General features: G+C 37.2%; 1 protein-coding gene across 1 annotated transcript in view; it reads right to left on the minus strand.

The window, feature by feature from the left end:
* Positions 1–17,240, minus strand: part of LOC115603964 (zona pellucida-like domain-containing protein 1) — a 33,118-nt gene extending 15,878 nt beyond the window's left edge. The window contains exons 1-3 of the mRNA XM_030476527.1: positions 17,133–17,240; positions 7,165–7,278; positions 1,320–1,540 (exon numbers count right to left, since the gene is read on the minus strand). Of these exons, the coding sequence (XP_030332387.1) occupies positions 1,320–1,540; positions 7,165–7,270 (327 nt within the window). The 5' untranslated portion in view covers positions 7,271–7,278; positions 17,133–17,240. The remainder of the gene's footprint in view (positions 1–1,319; positions 1,541–7,164; positions 7,279–17,132) is intronic.
* Positions 17,241–17,894: the final 654 nt, after the last annotated feature.

Genomic DNA, 17,894 nt, shown 5'->3' on the forward strand with positions numbered 1-17,894 from the left:
GTTTGTGGCGTTTTGTTTCTTTCTTTCTTTCTCTTAAAATATCAAGCTTTTACAATTATACTTAAATATGAAGTTCAGGGAATTTACAGTACAATCAACTCAATGGGAACAGCAGGAACTTTATTCCTGGCAAATTATTCTACTGCAAGTCATGGAGGTGCTACAGCTTTTCAGGGAAAATGGCCAAAGAGAATCTTGAACTTGGTGAGCAGTTTTTGTTGAAACCTTAAAAGAAAACCTGAGGCAAATAGGTCACAGACCATACTGGACATTCCAGCCCAGTTGTGCAAAGTTATTAGCGACAAAAGAGGGGGTTTGTTATAAAAACTGACAGGTATCATCAAATACAAGTATGAATTCCAGATAGAATATAAGCCTTAGAAATAATACATTTTTACACTTGTTTTTGTAAATTATTCGTAGTCATCACTGGTTGCACAGTATGATATACACAAACGGTACAACTCTTCTCCTTGGTTTAGAAGGTTTGAGACCTCATGAGTCCCTCTCTCCCCATTCCAAGTGAGATAGCTTTACTGAATAATGAAATTATAGTGGTACAAAACAGACTTCCAAGTCAGCTCCTGGTTCCAGTTCTGGAAAGATTAGTCATTAGCTGTACAAAGATGAACTAAGATGGCTAAATCACTATCCATCATATTTGAGAAGTCACGGCAGCCCAGTGAAGTTCCCACTGACCAGGAAAGGGGAAATATAACCCCCATTTTTAAATAGAGGAAATAAAGGAAGACTCGGAGAACTACAGGCTGCCTAGTCTCACCTCTGTGCCCGGCAAGATGATGAAGCAGATCCTCCTAGAAACTATGCTAAGACACACAGAACATGATGAGGTGATTGGTGACAGTCAGCATGGCTTCACTAAGGGAAAATCATGCCTGACTAATTTGGTGGCCTTCTACAACAGGGTTATAGCTTTGGTGAAGGAAGAGCAACTGACATCATCTACCTGGACTTGTACAAAGCATTTGACACTGTCTTGCACAACCTCCTTGTCTCTAAACTGGAGAGGCATGGATTTGACAGATGGATCACTCGATGGTTGAGGAATTGATTGGATAGTTGCCTTCAGGTACACTTTCTAATCAGAAGACAAACATGCGTCCCACCACATTTTCCCATTACTAATCATGATTACAAATTACTGAACTTTCTCTAGATTTTTTTGATGTATGCAATATATTGCTAACTGGGCAAGACAAAGTAAACATTATCTGTAAGAAATACAATGCTGTTAAGGCCATTCACTTGATTCTATTCATAAACAGCCATGACACAATTTCACTTCAACTTTGTCTTACCACTAGAGTGTTTCCACAGGATTCCAAAGTACTCAGATTGATGATGAAAATGACCACTGCTGGAAAGGTGTTGTTATTGATGAAACCCCTGCAGTGGGCATCCCCATGTTTCCCATTCAGTGCCAGATCTGTCTCAGAATAGCCAGAGAAAAGAACTGTGCAAAAATTTATCTTCATAGTAATTGTCTGTACTCCACAGAAAACATTGATATCTCGTTCAGCTGCGAGAAAAATACAGGGAAAGACATTGTAAGATGATGTATTTCAACTTATCACCATATAATTATTGTAGCAGTTAGTCTACTGTTGTAACTTCTGATCAAATAAATTTTTAGACCCCAGTTAAGGCAAAATATTGGAGTATAAAGGTCAGAATAGCATTATTCCGAAAAACAGATTTGACTCTACAGCTTCACTAAAGAAAAAACAAGAATCAGTATAGTAAAATAGTCTACCACACAACAAAAACATAAATTCAAATTTCCCTGGCAAATCATTTAGTAGCATATTCATAAGACAAAGAACTGCAACGTAGTGGAAAACAGCAAGTGGATAAATATTTGGAGTCCAATTAAATTCTGGAACAGAAATTCCCAGTGATCTTGAGAAACTGAGGAGGCCAAGCTCTGCATTCCAACCCACCCTAGCATGGAAGTCAGGTGTGTTTGTCTGAGCCTGTCTGGACTCCATTTTGTATGAAACCACAGTCTCAGGCTGTGCAGACTTTGAGGTATAACCAACAGTGTATGAGCAATTTATTATGATATCTTTAAAGTTGGGGGGCTTTTTAAGAACCATTGTTTAGCTTTAATGAAAAAGCAGTTGGCTTTTGAAAGACAACGATCGATACTACAACACATCTTGAAATCTTTCATTCTGTACATTATGACAATACGAAAGACCTAGAAAACAGCAGTTGCTACAACTGATCAATATTTGAACAGCAAAAAACTGTCTTGGATGAACCTGACCTATTTTTTGAAAGTTCTGAACATTCTTATGTACTTGAATGGAAAAGCATAAGGTTAGGATACAGGCACAAGCAACAGTTCATTTTGCTTTAGAGCTGTAACATAGCTTTTCTATAAGCTCTTCCCTGCCTGTAGATGATTGGGGGAGGCTATTTCTTTTTTTCCCCCTAGTGCTTTACAAGAAGACATACTGCACCATATTAAACACAAACATTACTGCTTTATATAACAACTCATTTATTACACCTGCTTAAAGATTAAGTGCTGTTAAAAATTGTAGAACAACTTCAGTCAATACTATACCATTAAGCCTGCTGAAATGAATTGTTTCACTGCATTGTCACAACACAGAGGAAATGAAATCTTCATTATAATGAACTAGCTCTTCCCCCACAGTACAGGAGCAAAAGCAGTTTAATTTAGACAGCTTTAATGGTGACTTTAAAGCCAAAACAATCAAGTGCGGGAAATAACAGGCTAAACTCAGTCCTGCACTAATGTGGTGATAAATGTTACTCACTGGGTGTAAATTTGGGTAGAAAAGGTACTGGAGGCAAAGCAGGAGTTTAAGTGATTTGGCATGAAATTCTCCTGGTTTGTACATATACATAATTACACCAATATAACATATAAAGGTCAAGAAGAAGCATGCCTTGGTTTTCACTACATGGGGACTGTTATGATCCATTTAATAGGTATACTAAGGAAGAGGGGATGGTACAAAAAGGCAAATGGCAAAGTGCACTGCTACGCTTACTTGAACCAATGCAAACAGATTGTAACAAATTGCAGGATATAATATAAAATAGCTCAGTTAATTTTATAACTCACTTCAACCCTTTTAAAAAGCAGGATATTACTTTACCTGTTAAGGTACCATTACTCCTTGCAAAATTCTCATTAGACACTACGGGGAACAAGACCATACACAGTACAAAAACAATATTTGTACTATACAGGAGGATAAACAGCCTTTTCAGACAGAACCTTTTCTGCCCACTACTTTACAAGGAAGTACTGTTGCCAAATTAGTCCATTCTGGAATTAAAACAACAGTATTTGTTCAGAAATTAATCTGAAAGCACATTCAAACAGATCCAATGTCTCTTTCAATACTAAACATCTAGCTCATTTCTTGTCAATTTAGAAAGGTATAAATACTACCCCTATATATCATAGAATGGTTTGGCTCAGAAAGGACCTTAAAGATCATCTAGTTTCAAACCCCCTGCCGTGGGCAGGGACACCTTCCACTAGACGAGGTTGCTCAAAGCCCCATCCAGCCTGGCCTTGAACACTGCCAGGGATGGGGCACCCGCAACTTCTCTGGGAAACCTGTGCCAGCGCCTCACCACTCTTAAAGTGAAGAATTTTATCCTAATATCTATATCTACCCTCTTTCAGTTTGAAGCCATTCCCTCTTGTCCTGTCAGTACACACCCCAGTAAAAAGCCCCTCTCCAGATTTCTTGTAGGTCCCCTTTAAGTACTGGAAAGATGCTATCAGGTCTCCCCAAAGCCTTTTCTTCTCCAGGCTGAACATCCCCAGTTTTCTCAGGCTGTCTTCAAAGGAGAGGTGCTTCAGCCCCCGATCATCTTCATGGCCCTCCCCTTTATATATGTATAAGTTTAAACAAAAAAATAATTGCATTCATGCACTAAAAGCTTCTGGTTTTCTGAGTAAGGCAGAAGCAATGGCTTGAAGGTTAGATCACTCAGCTGATGGAACTTTAAATGTTAACAACCTCTTTTTCATAGAGTTTGCATGCAGCCAAACCGCTTGACTTCTGACTCAAATGACACAAGATACCTACAGTCAACAGTACGCACAGGAGTGTCTCATTCAAAACAGAGTAAAGCTCAAGAGCTGCATAGATACTGCAGTAACAGAACTGATCTTGAATCAAGGACATGAAAACACAAGCCAAATGCTGACAGCTGCACTGCCTGCTTCTGCTCTGGTACCCTTCTACACATTCCCAAGACTCACCCCAGAGCAGGCAGTGAAAAATCTGCAGAGGACAAAAATTTCCCACAAACACTCTTGTCAACAAGTCATTCCACCAGAAGAGGTGTGCAAAGACGTGTACAGTTCAAACTCAGCTTCTCTGTATGAGCCTCCTCTTTGATCAAATTGCTGCTTTGATAGTGAATTAAAATGCACAGTGTATGTGAAAAAGCTGTAATATTTTCTTAGCTTCTACTAAGTTCTCAGCCTGTACTTGCAGCAAGAGCCCCCTGTACCAAAACTGTTTCCAATCTGAAGACAGCCAGACTGCTATGGTTCTCTCCTCCAAAAGCCTTTTTAAAAAGCTATGCTTTACTGCAATGCAGAACTAAAGCTTTTTTCTGCAATTAATTCTCTGAAGGATGACAGGATCTAACCTTATTAAATACTCTCTAGAACACATCTAGCTTTTGGTATAAAAAAACCACAGAATATTCAGTCTACCCAATATGGGCTTTTTTTCTTCATCCCTGCTGACTATTCCATACCTACACTCCAAAAACAAACCTGCAAACTGCAGAAACAGAAGTCCTGCTTGATTATTTATCTTCCTATTTATGCAGCATCATCCCCAAGCAAGAAGTCACCTCAACAATGAATGATAAAGACACAAACAAATGAAAAATGGATGAGCTCCAAGGTTCCTTTAGGAAGGCTTAGTTTCTCATCTTTGCTGAAGACAACTATCCTTCACAAAAAGGAAAAAGAGCAGTCAAAACCCCAATGGCTTCCCTGGTATCTGCATACCACAGACCTCAGTAAGAAAGCCATTCCCATGCCATGTTTGAAATTTCAGCTGACGTTAATGAAAAATCTTGGTGTGAAACAAATATGGACCAAGAAGAAAGTCTATCCATAACCTGGCTCTGTGAGCAGTAGCTTAGCGTGGAGAGATACTTGTTTTGAAACGTTCTCATTTTTGACTTCTGCGGCTACTTCCCTTACATTTGAACTCTGAAGGCAGTGAAGGTAGCACCCTCAAAGCCACAACCTGAATCAAGCACTGGGGAAGCAAATGCAGCAAGAATGATTCCCTTCTCCCTGAAGAGGCTCTCTCACCTGTGTTCTGGAGTTCTTCAACCCAGAAAAGAGAGTTGCAGCAGTTTCACTCAGCTCCACTAGCCCTAGCCCATTACATGGCATTCCTTTTTGCATACTGATAATAGTATCTGTCAAATTTTGGGACAAAAGGGTTTCCTGTTTTCTACCTCTATCTCAAATGCAGAATTATTTTTCTTTCCTAGCTCTCAAAATCAGCACTAAGACTGTTAATTAAATTCCAACCATTGAATCTTTCCTGCCCGAGTTCACAAACAAGAAAGAGCAGGACTCTACTGTCAGCATCTATGGGCAGTGTGGGGTGATTAGCATTTACTTGCGACCTGAACAGATTTCTCCTTAAGTCCCTGAGATTTGGCAGACATGGAATCTGATATGACCTTTTTTTTTTTTTTTTTTATGAGGCAGAACTCCAAAAGGCCCCTGAACACCCACAGTAAGAGCTGTGTTCAATTCACAGGTATCACATTGCAAATATAAAACCATGGCACAGGACTGGTGCAAAAAAATTATCAGGAAAAATTTAAAAAGAACAGAAAGAGGAATCTAAATTTCCCTCTAGTTGCTGCAATCCTCTCAAGAAGCCTGAAACAGAAAAACAATTACATGAAAAGCTACAAAAGCTAGATTTGAGAACGGTGGGCACAATTCACCCAAACTTTTGAAGCAAGCCTGTAAAACTTTTACCTAAGAAGGGGAATATAGAAGCAGTTTGTGAAATACTCAGTTAAACAGAGATTTTGTTAGGGATGGGGACAACATATTTGATCTTCTTTGCATGTTTTATTTCCCTGCTCTTCATATTCACATTAAGTGAAAAAGGATCAAATCCACTGCCAACAAAGCATCTAGCAGTATGGTGGTACCACAGGATGCAATAAACAGACTGTAGGCTTTCTGTTGACTTAAGTTTAATAAGAGAGCTGACCCTTCCTAGGAAAAAAACCAATAAAAAGTCAAAACTATTATAATTCAGAAAGCAACTACATTGAATGGTATTACAGGGCAATACTATATTGAGAGTTCATCGCTATACTGTTCAGTTCAATTGTTATCTCAGAATTCAAAATGTGAGCAAGCCAGTGTTCACAGCCTTTATTATTATTATTATTATTATTATTCTGCCCAAGAAACAACCAAGGCAGGAAGGATAAGCAATGTAACAGTGAGTAAAAGCTCTCTTGAGCTGAGTAAACCCTGGTACATGTTACTAAGACTGAAATTTCTTTTCTATTTCTCACTGTATTAACAGCTCTGGACACCTGCTGTCCCCAAAACACCATCCTACTTTCTCAGAGGCACGAGCGTACATAATACATAGATACATGTCATTTAATATTGAAGTGCAGCAATAAATTCTGCCATCAACTTCATTTTGCTCAAAAATAGATTTTTTTAATTTCACTAAAAGGACATAAAAATATTCTCTTACCCAGATAAAACATGAAAGAAAACACAATTAGAGGTTTCAGACTCTTAAATCTGTAGAGAATTTTTACAACAACACGACTTCTGGTGAATTTCTTGGACAGGATACAGCTCTGGCAAAAGCATGTCAAACCCCACTGATGTGAGTGGAGTTGTATTCATTACTACTAGGCTGAATTTGACCCATTGTGCAATTAAGAAGTAAAGCAAAGCACAACATTAGAGGAGTTTCATTGTCACCAAGATAGTTAACACTCACGTAATGCGGAGTCCTACCCCCAGGCTTCAGACAGATTTAAAGCTCTGTATTTAAAAATCAGCACTGCTTTGAACCAAGACAATAAAAAAGCCCTTAGAAAAAAAGTCTATTAAACACTTACCAGGAAACCTGCTATGGAGGTTAGCATCACAGTTGTATCCGTTGAACTGAGCAGTCACTGAAAGCACTTTAATCATCAGAAGGAGCAGTAACCACACCTGTTCCATTGCAAAACCTAGCAAAACATTAGATGGTTATTACATACATCTGTTCATTGCATTAAAGATGCTTACTGCAGACATTTAACCACTAGGGAGGTGATGGTCTCCAGGAACAGGACTGGGGATAAAGCTCACAAGCTTATGCGAAAGAGGCCACAGGCAACAGGGCCTGTTTCTCTACTTCTGAGTAATGTGCAATTTCTAGTAAGTTCTACATCTTCTAATCATCACTTGGGGCAAAAAAGGTACTCAAGGGTGATATAAAAGAAAAAGGGGAAAAAAAAAAAAAAATCCCTAAAATATATCAATAGATTAGGATCACTTAAATATTTAAACTCCACCAGCTCTTTTTTTTTTTTTTTTTTTTTTGGTCATTTCAGTGTAAAAATTCTTTGAGAAAGACATCTTAGAACATTAGTTTTATTGTAGCCAAGTCCTTGAAACCATACAGATAAATGGCTTGCTGAAAAATTCTCAGACTCAAGGTCCTAGAATAAAAATCAGTTCATAAATATTTGCCAAAAATCTGTTCTTTGAAGCATACATGCAATTGCATTGAGCTTATGTACAGACTTGGCACAGACTTGCATGTACTTGAATTGTATCTGGCAAACAGACCATGAGATCAGAACACGACTTACTAGTGTCTTGAGTAACTATTCCTCTTGGAAGGAAAACTCCAAGGTGTAATACCTGTGGTATTTAGTACAATCAAAAAACAAAATCTGATTCATGCTTTTGTCAAAAATATCCCAAAATATTGAGATTTCTTGTCCATGAATCCAACTGTTACTGATCTATTATTATTTATAAGACTTTGGAATCTCACAAAATATTTCCGCTAATGTAGACCTCCAACGCAGCAATGCATTTGCCTAGACAGAAACTGAGCAATTCTAAGATTTAGGAGTCTTGCTTTCTCTAAAACTACAGACACAGAGATGATGATCACCACCTTTCTCCAAATAGACAAAGAACATTCGTAAACTCCACAAGTGCAGCACAGCTAACGCTGCCATATCTGTCATGGCAAGTAGCTGATACACATTGCAGAGAAGAGCTGGCAACAGCACATGAGAGAATATTTGAGACAAACCCTCACTCTTAACTGGGCCTTTCATAGCTACACAGCAGTCTGAGCTAAAGTCTGCTCAAATTAATAGAAAGGCTTACACTAGTTTTCAAACCAGGCTCAGAGTTCACAAACCTGGAACTTAAAGGCTTGTGTTGAAAGACAGACCCATAGAAGACACTCCCAAGTGCTTTTTGTCAGCAAACAAACCAACTACAGCAAAAAAGTCAAAGGCATGTCCAAATGTCTGGCTGTTTACCCCTGCGTAATTCTGCTTGGAAGTACATGGAATAAATACAGAAAATTGGAAATGCTAGCTTCCTGCTAAGCCTGCATGCTTTCTATAAGTCAGGTATAACTTCTACTATCATATCCAAACGCAGTTTTGCTAGCAAGTTCTGCACAACTTCCTCAAAGTGTGACCTACGGCAACAATGCAACCTCCTTTCAGTTTCAGATGGATACAAAACTCTAAACGAAAGCACTCTTTGACCCTCTACTCCTTTTCCATTAGACTTTCGCGGAGGTTGACAGCACTTACAGCTAATGCTGATGAAGAATTGTGAAAACATGGGAAAATAAATTTTCTGTCTTGCTATGAAACTTCTATATTTTCATGATCTCCTCACCTTCTCCATTACTCTCAGATGGAGAAGTAAGGTGGTGTTTTGTTTGTTTACTACGAAAATTCATACTTTATTTTGAAAGAAATATTTTTTCCTTTGGAAAACTGGCATTTCTACAGTGTACTGGAGCCTGACTTCTGCTTGTACAACAGTTATATCAATAAAGTGGCTATTACTGTTCTGTTGTACATGAGCTGGTTTCTGATGTCCATCACAATGGTATAAATCAAGGGCAATTTACCAAGATCTAAACCTGACTCCAATTTTCTAACTGCCACAGTATTTTTTGCTATCAAATAAACATTGTTTGAAAATAATTTAATGAAAGATGACACTGACAAAGCTATAGCTATTATTTTAGATGAAAAGCAGAACTTGCAACAAATTCTAAAATTTTAATTATTAAACAACTTCTGCTGCTGTGTTTCAGAGAAAGGAGAGATGATTGCTAAGGAACAAAGCTGAATTAAAACATTAAGTATTTATAGGATTAGTTCTCTAGCTAAGAACAAGACTGATTTTAACACAACCAATAATGTCCGACTTGCTTTCTGGCTATTGACTCATCTGCATATGGATCAACATGCAGATCCACATGACCAGCTGAGCTGAATACTGCTGATTTCAGTTAAATAAGTTAAGAACATGCATTATTTTTCATTTCTCAAGAGAATTACAGGGCTACAAAGTACTGTGAGAGGCCAACCTCACCTATCTGCCCACCCCAGCAGGAATCAAGGCAGCCATTCCTGTTTTTCCAGCCTGTTCTTAAAAGCCTCTGGCAATCTATTTCTCAATGGAAATTCCTAAAACTTCAGTTCCCCAAATGTATAAGTCATTGTACTATATTGATATTGCTGAAAATTTAGTCTAAGCAGCATAGAAGTCTTATCAAAAGTGACAGAAACATCATAATCTTATTGTCTGTACATGAATATGAAATTAAAATTCCATGTACAAAAAAAAAAGGAAGTTAATATGCAAGTGTCAGGAATAGGGTGATTTATAACCCATGAGTCAAATTCATGCAGAAGATATTTGCCTTTTTTCTTCAACTTAGTATGCAATTCTTTAAGCCTTTTGCAAATAATACAGCTCCTGTGTTTTTTTTAAAAAAAAAAAATATATATATATATAAAAAAGAGCTTCTTTGGTCTAGTAGCAAACATATTTGGCTGTTAAGATGATTTTCATGATGAAACGTGATCCTTTCTATCTATGAAACTCTTAACTGACAAACCCATACCAGGTTTCACCGATGTATCAAGATTTCTCTTCTATGTTCTTCAGATCTCATCTCTGAGATCTCATCTTTAAAGCATCTTAATGTTTACATGATTTACCATGTTTTGTTTATGACATTCATAGTGCAGCGTTTATATTCACCAAAATACCCAAATCACCTTACAAAATCCTGTCATAATCATCTACATAATTTTATTTGCAAATGTTTCTGCCTCCACTCATCCACCTAAGGATCTCTTCCAAACAAGGTCTAGTATTTTCTATTTAGCAAGGGAACCTTTCTTTCCCCTTGATGTGGGGGTGGAGGGAAAAATCCATGTGTAGGACTTCTGTTTACACAAACAGAAGTTCACATGAAAACTGTCTCAAGCATTACTAGAACAAAACAGCTTTAAAGGCCAGGTATAGACAAAGAAACAGTCAGGGATTTAAAAACCTACCATGCGTGGTTAATTAAATTATTTCAGAGACCACAGTTCATGTAGATTTCTGAAACAATCAATTAAAAGGAAAAGGAGCCCAGCATATCCAGATTCTAAGGTAATAAAATTAGAGTAAACTTCCATAATTCAGAAGTAGTCAAGGTATGAATCCCTGCTGAACCAGAGTTGTCTATATATTCAGCACTGAGTCACACCTGCACATCTTACTGTTCTGTGCTGTGTATCATTGAAGAGTACAAAGGCTCAAGTTGCAACACACAGTCTTTTAATTTAATCATTACCATTTTACAAAGCCCTTACCCCTCTTTTCACAAACTTCACCATGTCAGAAAACCCCCACAAAATTTCAAAGTAAAGATGTTTATGATTTAACCAAAAGCCATTTTCAGTCAATTTAGGAATTTAGTTTCATGGAGAAGCAGTGGTTTGGCCTATCTAGATTCCCTGTTCTTTCCTCTCTTACCACCCATTATTAATTTCTCTTCTTTACCTATCCTCTCTAAAAAGATCTTAAAAAATTTTCCATTGTGAACAGCATTCACTGATTCAGCCCTATATTTTTATTGAAATTCATTTGTGAGACAGTTCCGAATTCTAAGTATTATATCAAATATTCATCCTGTGTTCTATGAGAACATCCTATAATCTTACTGCTTGTTCTCTAGTTTTCATTCACAGGATGTGGCAGTTAAAAACCCAGTTAATAGTAAAAATGAAAACTTCTGAGAGAAAATTATAGATGCAAGAAGTACATAACAAAGCTAGTGAAAAATGTGTTTTCATACATGTGTTTTACATGTCTAAAGTAGCTCCTTGTGTTGTTGGTTTACTTTGTCTTACTGCCACACTTGCTTCTGCACCTGCACTCAAGTTGTGAATAGTTGTGAATACATTAACTGTACTGCTGTCAGGTCTTCCAGAACCTCTTGTTTCTAGACACATATTGGATTATTTGTTATCACTTAAAAGTAACTTGGTGAACAAAACCAGAAGACTACCTCTCTACTTCAAGTTCTTCAGTGGAACTTTCTCTTAACTTGTACATGCAAATTATTCAGATCACGTTTTCACTATTGCCCTCCACTTCATCAACTTGGCTCTTCTGAAACAGATAAAATAGGTCTTGGAACTTTACAGTATCTGTTTTGAAGACAAGCTTAACAAATAGTGATAATTGCCTGTTTTCAAAAGGATTGTTACAGAAAAAAGGGCACCCGAGATGTGAAGAACTTTAAGACACTTTTCAACTATAAAGTTTCCCTCTGCTTGTGGATGATCTTTGGGGCTGAGACTTTGAAACATAGCATTTCTTTTCTTACACATTTCTGATTTCAGACTCTATAGTGCCATTCCATTTCTGACACTAAGCGCAACCTGCAAAGCTGAAAAAATACATAGAATCATAGAATGGTTAGGGTTGGAAAGGACCTTAGGATCATCTAGTTCCAACCCCCGTGCCATGGGCAGGGACACCTCACACTAAACCATGCCGCCCAAGGCTCTGTCCAACCTGGCTTTGAACACTGACAGAGATGAAGCATTTACCACTTCTTTGGGCAACCTGTTCCCGTACCTCACCATTTCACATATGCAGACATGCACACACATGTATGTATATTTGCAGATGACAAATATATATACACAGAGGCACACACATGTATCTTGAAGGTCAGCAGTTTCCTAAGCAGAGGACTAAAGCTGATGACAGTGCTAAACCTATGAATAGACTGTATGTTCCCAGAATCACAGTATTTGAGGGTACACAGCACAGACATAGAGCAAATGTAATAATTTAACATGTATAAGGAAATAATAAAACTAAGAATAGAGATCAGTACACCCTAGAATGTAGAAAAGCAGCTGATTTTTTTTTTTCTCCCCACCAAAAATAGTTTTGGTTTATATAGGCAAGCTAATATATTTCTCTGATAGCTATTCAGAATGCAAAGAACAGTTGCGGACTATGCAAGAGAGACACACGTAGCCAGGCATAAAACCGCTTTCAGCATCAATTATTTGGTCCTAGAATGACTAGGTCCTAGAATGTTTATTCACTAGTCACATATTTCCACTCCATTACTGAGATTTAAAAATAAGAGTCCTGGACTAGCTCCATATTACATCAGCTTTGTAATTAAATGTTGGGTCAAAGCTTGGAGCCCTCCTTAATCAAACTTCCACCAGAACCAACAGGAGCTTTACATGATGAAGACTAAATCATAGCTAAAGTCTCAAATGCAAGGATGTTCTGTGAATCAAGCAGGTGCCTACACTGTCCAAAGAAAATGAGAGACTGGGGAACAAATTTTTGCCCAGTTTTTTAAAAGCAATATACAATGGTTTTGCTTTGGCTCTAAAATTTAAAAAATTCTGGTTTAATTTCCACAAAAGGAAGCCACACCAAAATCATCAGTATCACTAGTGAAATACAAAGACTTCAAATTTTCACCAGCATGCTACACAGCAACTGAAGTTCAAGACCATAAATCATTTATATGGAAACAATCCATAGCCTGCTTATGAGTTTAAATGAAATAACCATTCTAAACCCTGTTGAACACCAAAAGGCTTGAAAACCTAGATCTGGTTCCCAAAGGCACAGCTCAGTCTTTTTTTGTGAATCTTATTACTGGTAGTGAGAATTAAACATGTATGTTGGGTAATCAATAGAAGTCTTACAGCCATGCTGTGCTTTTCAACCTATAAAATCGGCAAAAGGTGTGCTTAAAGAGATACGCACTAGTATAGGTCCATCTGGTGCTTCATCTCATAGCCTTGGATAGGCAAAAACTCCAGCTGAGGCTGGTTTTTTGCCTGCCTAAAGTCTAGGGAAATTTAATTGGTGTACCATACTGAGAATATGCTGGTAAAGAAAAAAAACAAACAAACAAAAAACAAAACTAAAAACCCCAAAAAAACCACAAAAAAACCCACAAAAAAACCAAATCAAACCCAAAAAAACACTCCAAAACATTCATAATAATCTTTTAAACATTGTACTTCAGTATGCATGTCTGTCTTCATCACTACAACAAATCCTTGGCTGCACTGAGATTAAAAGAAATCTGGTCTGAAAAGAAACTAAGTTAACTACATATTTACAAAGTAAGAAGAGAAACAGTGATCAAATGAAGAATATGACTATATTAAGTATTTCCAAGAGATTTATATGAAGTAGTGTAATACCTTCTCTTCTAAGGAGAAAAGCTATTATGGAAATACAGTTACTAAAGCATAAAAATACTGAACAACTATTTGTTGAACAAGCCAGAGATCTTGACTTACTAAATCTATTTAAACTTATTCACTTAAGACTGCTGAAGCCATGGAGTAAACTGTTTACCTGTTATTCTGTGCGAAACATCAGAGTTATTCTAGCTTTTCCTATATCCACTAGTGAAATACTAATGTTCTTCAAATGCACCACCTTCCACCCACCTTGTTCTATATTAATTTTACTGGAGTTATGCTTAGTAATGGAACAGTTAGATTTTACTTTAAACATTGCCAGAATACTTGCTTTGCTGTCCGACAAAGATGACTTCAGTAGGATATTTAGATCTTTCTTCCTGCATTTCACAGAAAATATCGCTAAAACTTTTCCAGAAATTTATTTTAACCAACTAAGGAAATGATAGCATTTTCCAAATCTTGCCCATCATATCATACAATGAAAGTACCTAAATATGTATCTGATAGATCAGTTAAAAATTTAAAGTTTTTGTTTGTAATTATGTTTCTGATGCTGTGGTTCCCAGATACCTCAATTAAATGTGAAAGCACAAATAAGTTTAATGTTCCTGATATAAAAACGCACAAAACTCACATCTCCTAAGCCTCACAGGAAAGACAGATTTCTATTCTGTTCTTCTAATCTGCATGAGCTGTTTCCGCTGTTTCCCACAGGACATTCGTACGGATATGAAGAATGCAGAATATTGTCAGTGAGAGCAGAATTGAGAGGAAAGCATGTTTGAAGGAAGTGCTTTATGGTCAAAACTTTGGTCCAGAATTAAAGAATTTTGGAAAAAGTCTCCTCTCATTCATGCTCTTCAGACTACATCAGAAAAACTTTGACATCAGCAAGAGACCTAATTAAAAAGAAAGGAAATCCAATATAAAATTTTGAGATTATTGCAGTGATCCAAAAAGATCATTCTAGCCCAAATTTGGAGGTTCTTGACAAAGTAAGACCTCCTTTTAACCATTAAAATCCACATAATTTAACTTTTTCCACTCAGCTCTGCATTTCTTTAATTTCTTTAATCTTGTGTGTTAGAAGATAGATTCTTTAGTGCAACTTCACTGGATTCAAGATGAAATGCCAAGAATATAAACCTACCGAAAACAGATTTTCTATTAAAGCCACTGCATGTCTGACATCATAAAAAGTAAAAAATAAATTATTTTGGATTTTCCACTTTTCACTTATAGACTATCTATAGTTAACAGTTAAAACAGCCCAATTACAAAGCAAGGATCATCAGGTAACCACCAGCCATGCTGCACCCACCTACGAACTGGCTAGTACATATATAAGTATCTGTATCGAATACTAGTAGAGTGTTCTTAAGACATTGGCTAATTAATCCAATACTGAGAAAAAATGGGCTGATTTTGCTGATTTTGTTTTACATTGTGTTCCTTTTTCACTTTCAGTGGAGACAGTGCAATTTCAAAATCACTGCGAGACTAATGCGAGTCCAGGATCATCTTGGACTGAAACACAAAAGCAATAGTCACTTCAAGTCCCCTGAATGGGAAATGTACAAAGAGCGTCCCTAAATCCTCGAAAAAAGAGGTTGTTCCTAGGCTGAAATTCATTCTCCAGACATGCACAGTTCAGTCTACAGATTTCCTCCTCAGACCACTGATCATTATGGGGGTTCCATCAGAGAGCAAATTTACAGAGACTATCAAATCATTTGATATAGGCCACTGAAGAGTCATCACATGCTAATGGCCTTCAGTTGCCTTTAACACACTGACCTAGTGATGAGATGCTCTTAATCCTATTGCCTGCCCCCCAGAGCCCAGCAGTCACATGGGCAGATAAAGATCTAAATGAGTATCATTCTACTTCATTACTCTTTTTATGCTTTAGAAGAGAGCAATATAAATATAAATCTTCACTAAATAATGCTTGATGTCACTAGCAAGTAGATTATACTGCAGCCATTTGTTTGGAGCTTGAAAGTTACCAGTAAAATGAGACTTCCCTGTCAAAAAACAGCAAGTGTTTATGCCATCATGATTACTCCAATTTCCTTACTTTTAGGAACAGAAATCAAGCAGCAAAGCTGTAGAATCCTGCTGTAGTACAGTACAACCTTATCTAATCCTTACAAGTTTAACAAATTTGCAGTAAATAATGCTGCTAATATCTTGGTCTAAGGAAGTATGTAATATCAGAGATTTCATAGATGCTGTGAAATCAGAGAGCACTTACACTGTTATCAGATTTATATTTTAAAAGAAAAAAAATAAACAGAAAAATTACTTCTACTGTGAAATAGAAAGATTCACTTATGAATATTTCTTTCACCATGTTTCAAGTTCCTCTAATCGCCATTTTAGACTTAAAGGAAGGTTTGAGGTCATTTTCAAATGAGGGGTACTGCCCAAGACCTAGCTGAAAGAAAACAAAACATAACACATTGGTAAAAACATTCTTTGATCAAAAGCTTGCAAGCAAGGCCAACACTCATATCTTCTGCTGCTCTTAGGCCATGATAAAGTTTTCCCCCGCAGTACACAAAGCAATTATATTAACTATGTCAATTTCGACCGTATCACTTCATCAGTTTAACTGAAGACTTGATTTCAAATCCCCACTATCTTCATTCAAGAATATAGTCATCATTCCTACTTTAAAAATAAACAAAGATGGTGCAATTATTAAGTCCTGTCACCTTTGTGACAGGAGACAATGTAATTACCAATCAGCAAACCCATGTAATCCAGTCACAGCGGAGCCAGATAAGAAGTCTTGCTTATCAAAATTTTCCTCCATCAATGCAGTGATTGTGGGAATAACCTGACTGACACCACAAGTTGGATAACATTGTCTCCTTCAAGCAACTGATTGTTTCCATTCTGAAAGCAACATGAGTGGGCTTGACATACGTTTGATAGCTTCAGCACTGCAAGGGTTTGTAACCTTCTCCCCTCACATTAATATTGTGAATCTGGCCTGCGTGCCCGTAGGTAAAAGCTAAGATCCACACAAAAAAAAAAACCCTCAAAACTAAAAACAAAAACACACCTCTTTTCACAGCTGGATGCTAATTTGCTTTCATGTTTTCATTAGCCATTCCTTGCATTCGTCTTCCCTGACAAACTATTCCTACTCAGAATTCCCAGTGAGATTAAATTTGTCTGACAAGTAAGATAAAGTAAGAATTTTCTTTAAAAGGTCACAAATAATTTGATATTTAGTAATATTTTAGTAAGTTCTATTGGCTGACATGGTGGGCACTTACCCAAATCCCCTGTAGCTGTTGAGTCAGCTGTACTCCATCTATCCTGTGCTCCTGCATGTGACCAAATGTTTGACTCCTCTGTGCTGCAGAACTTTTTCAGAAAATACTCTGAGCCTGTGGACGGAGCAAAAAGAGACATTCATTATGAAAATTCTTTTTAAAATAGGTCTGGATTTTAGATGGGAAAATTTGACAAGTCTCAGAATACTTTACAAGCCTCTTCATCATCAGACTGAAACCTGAGCAGGATCTTTATGATAGATTTTTTCAATCCTCTGCCTCTTTTTCTTGCAGCCTTTTGATCTGCTTCTCTCTACTTGTATAGAGATCTCCAGAGGACCAGGTGGGGCAAACAATCAACCTGGAGAAATTATTCTGTCATCAGCTTGTTGAGAGAAAACCTTGTCTGCTTGAAGAGAGGGGTGGGAGGAAGGAGAGAGATGGAAGTACTGAGATAGGATCTGTAATTAAGCTGCAAGGTTATCAATGTCCCATTGTTCGTTGTTGTGAGAAGTGTCTTTTTATTTATTTATTTTTTCCCAATTCTGGGCTAAATTCATAGTACTAAACAAAACAAAAGCAAAAAGAGCAACATTTCACACTGCGATGAAAATGTGATATAGGGGTGTCATCATGAATACAGGCGTCGACAGAATTATAATTACCCACAGGACATCAATGCTCACAAAGCCAAGTGCACACAAAGGCAAAGATCAAGCTGCTAGAAACCAAACCTGCCTCATAATATCTACTCCCCTATCT

Source organism: Strigops habroptila, chromosome 2 (genome assembly GCF_004027225.2).
Source record: "Strigops habroptila isolate Jane chromosome 2, bStrHab1.2.pri, whole genome shotgun sequence".
Lineage (NCBI taxonomy): Eukaryota > Metazoa > Chordata > Aves > Psittaciformes > Psittacidae > Strigops > Strigops habroptila.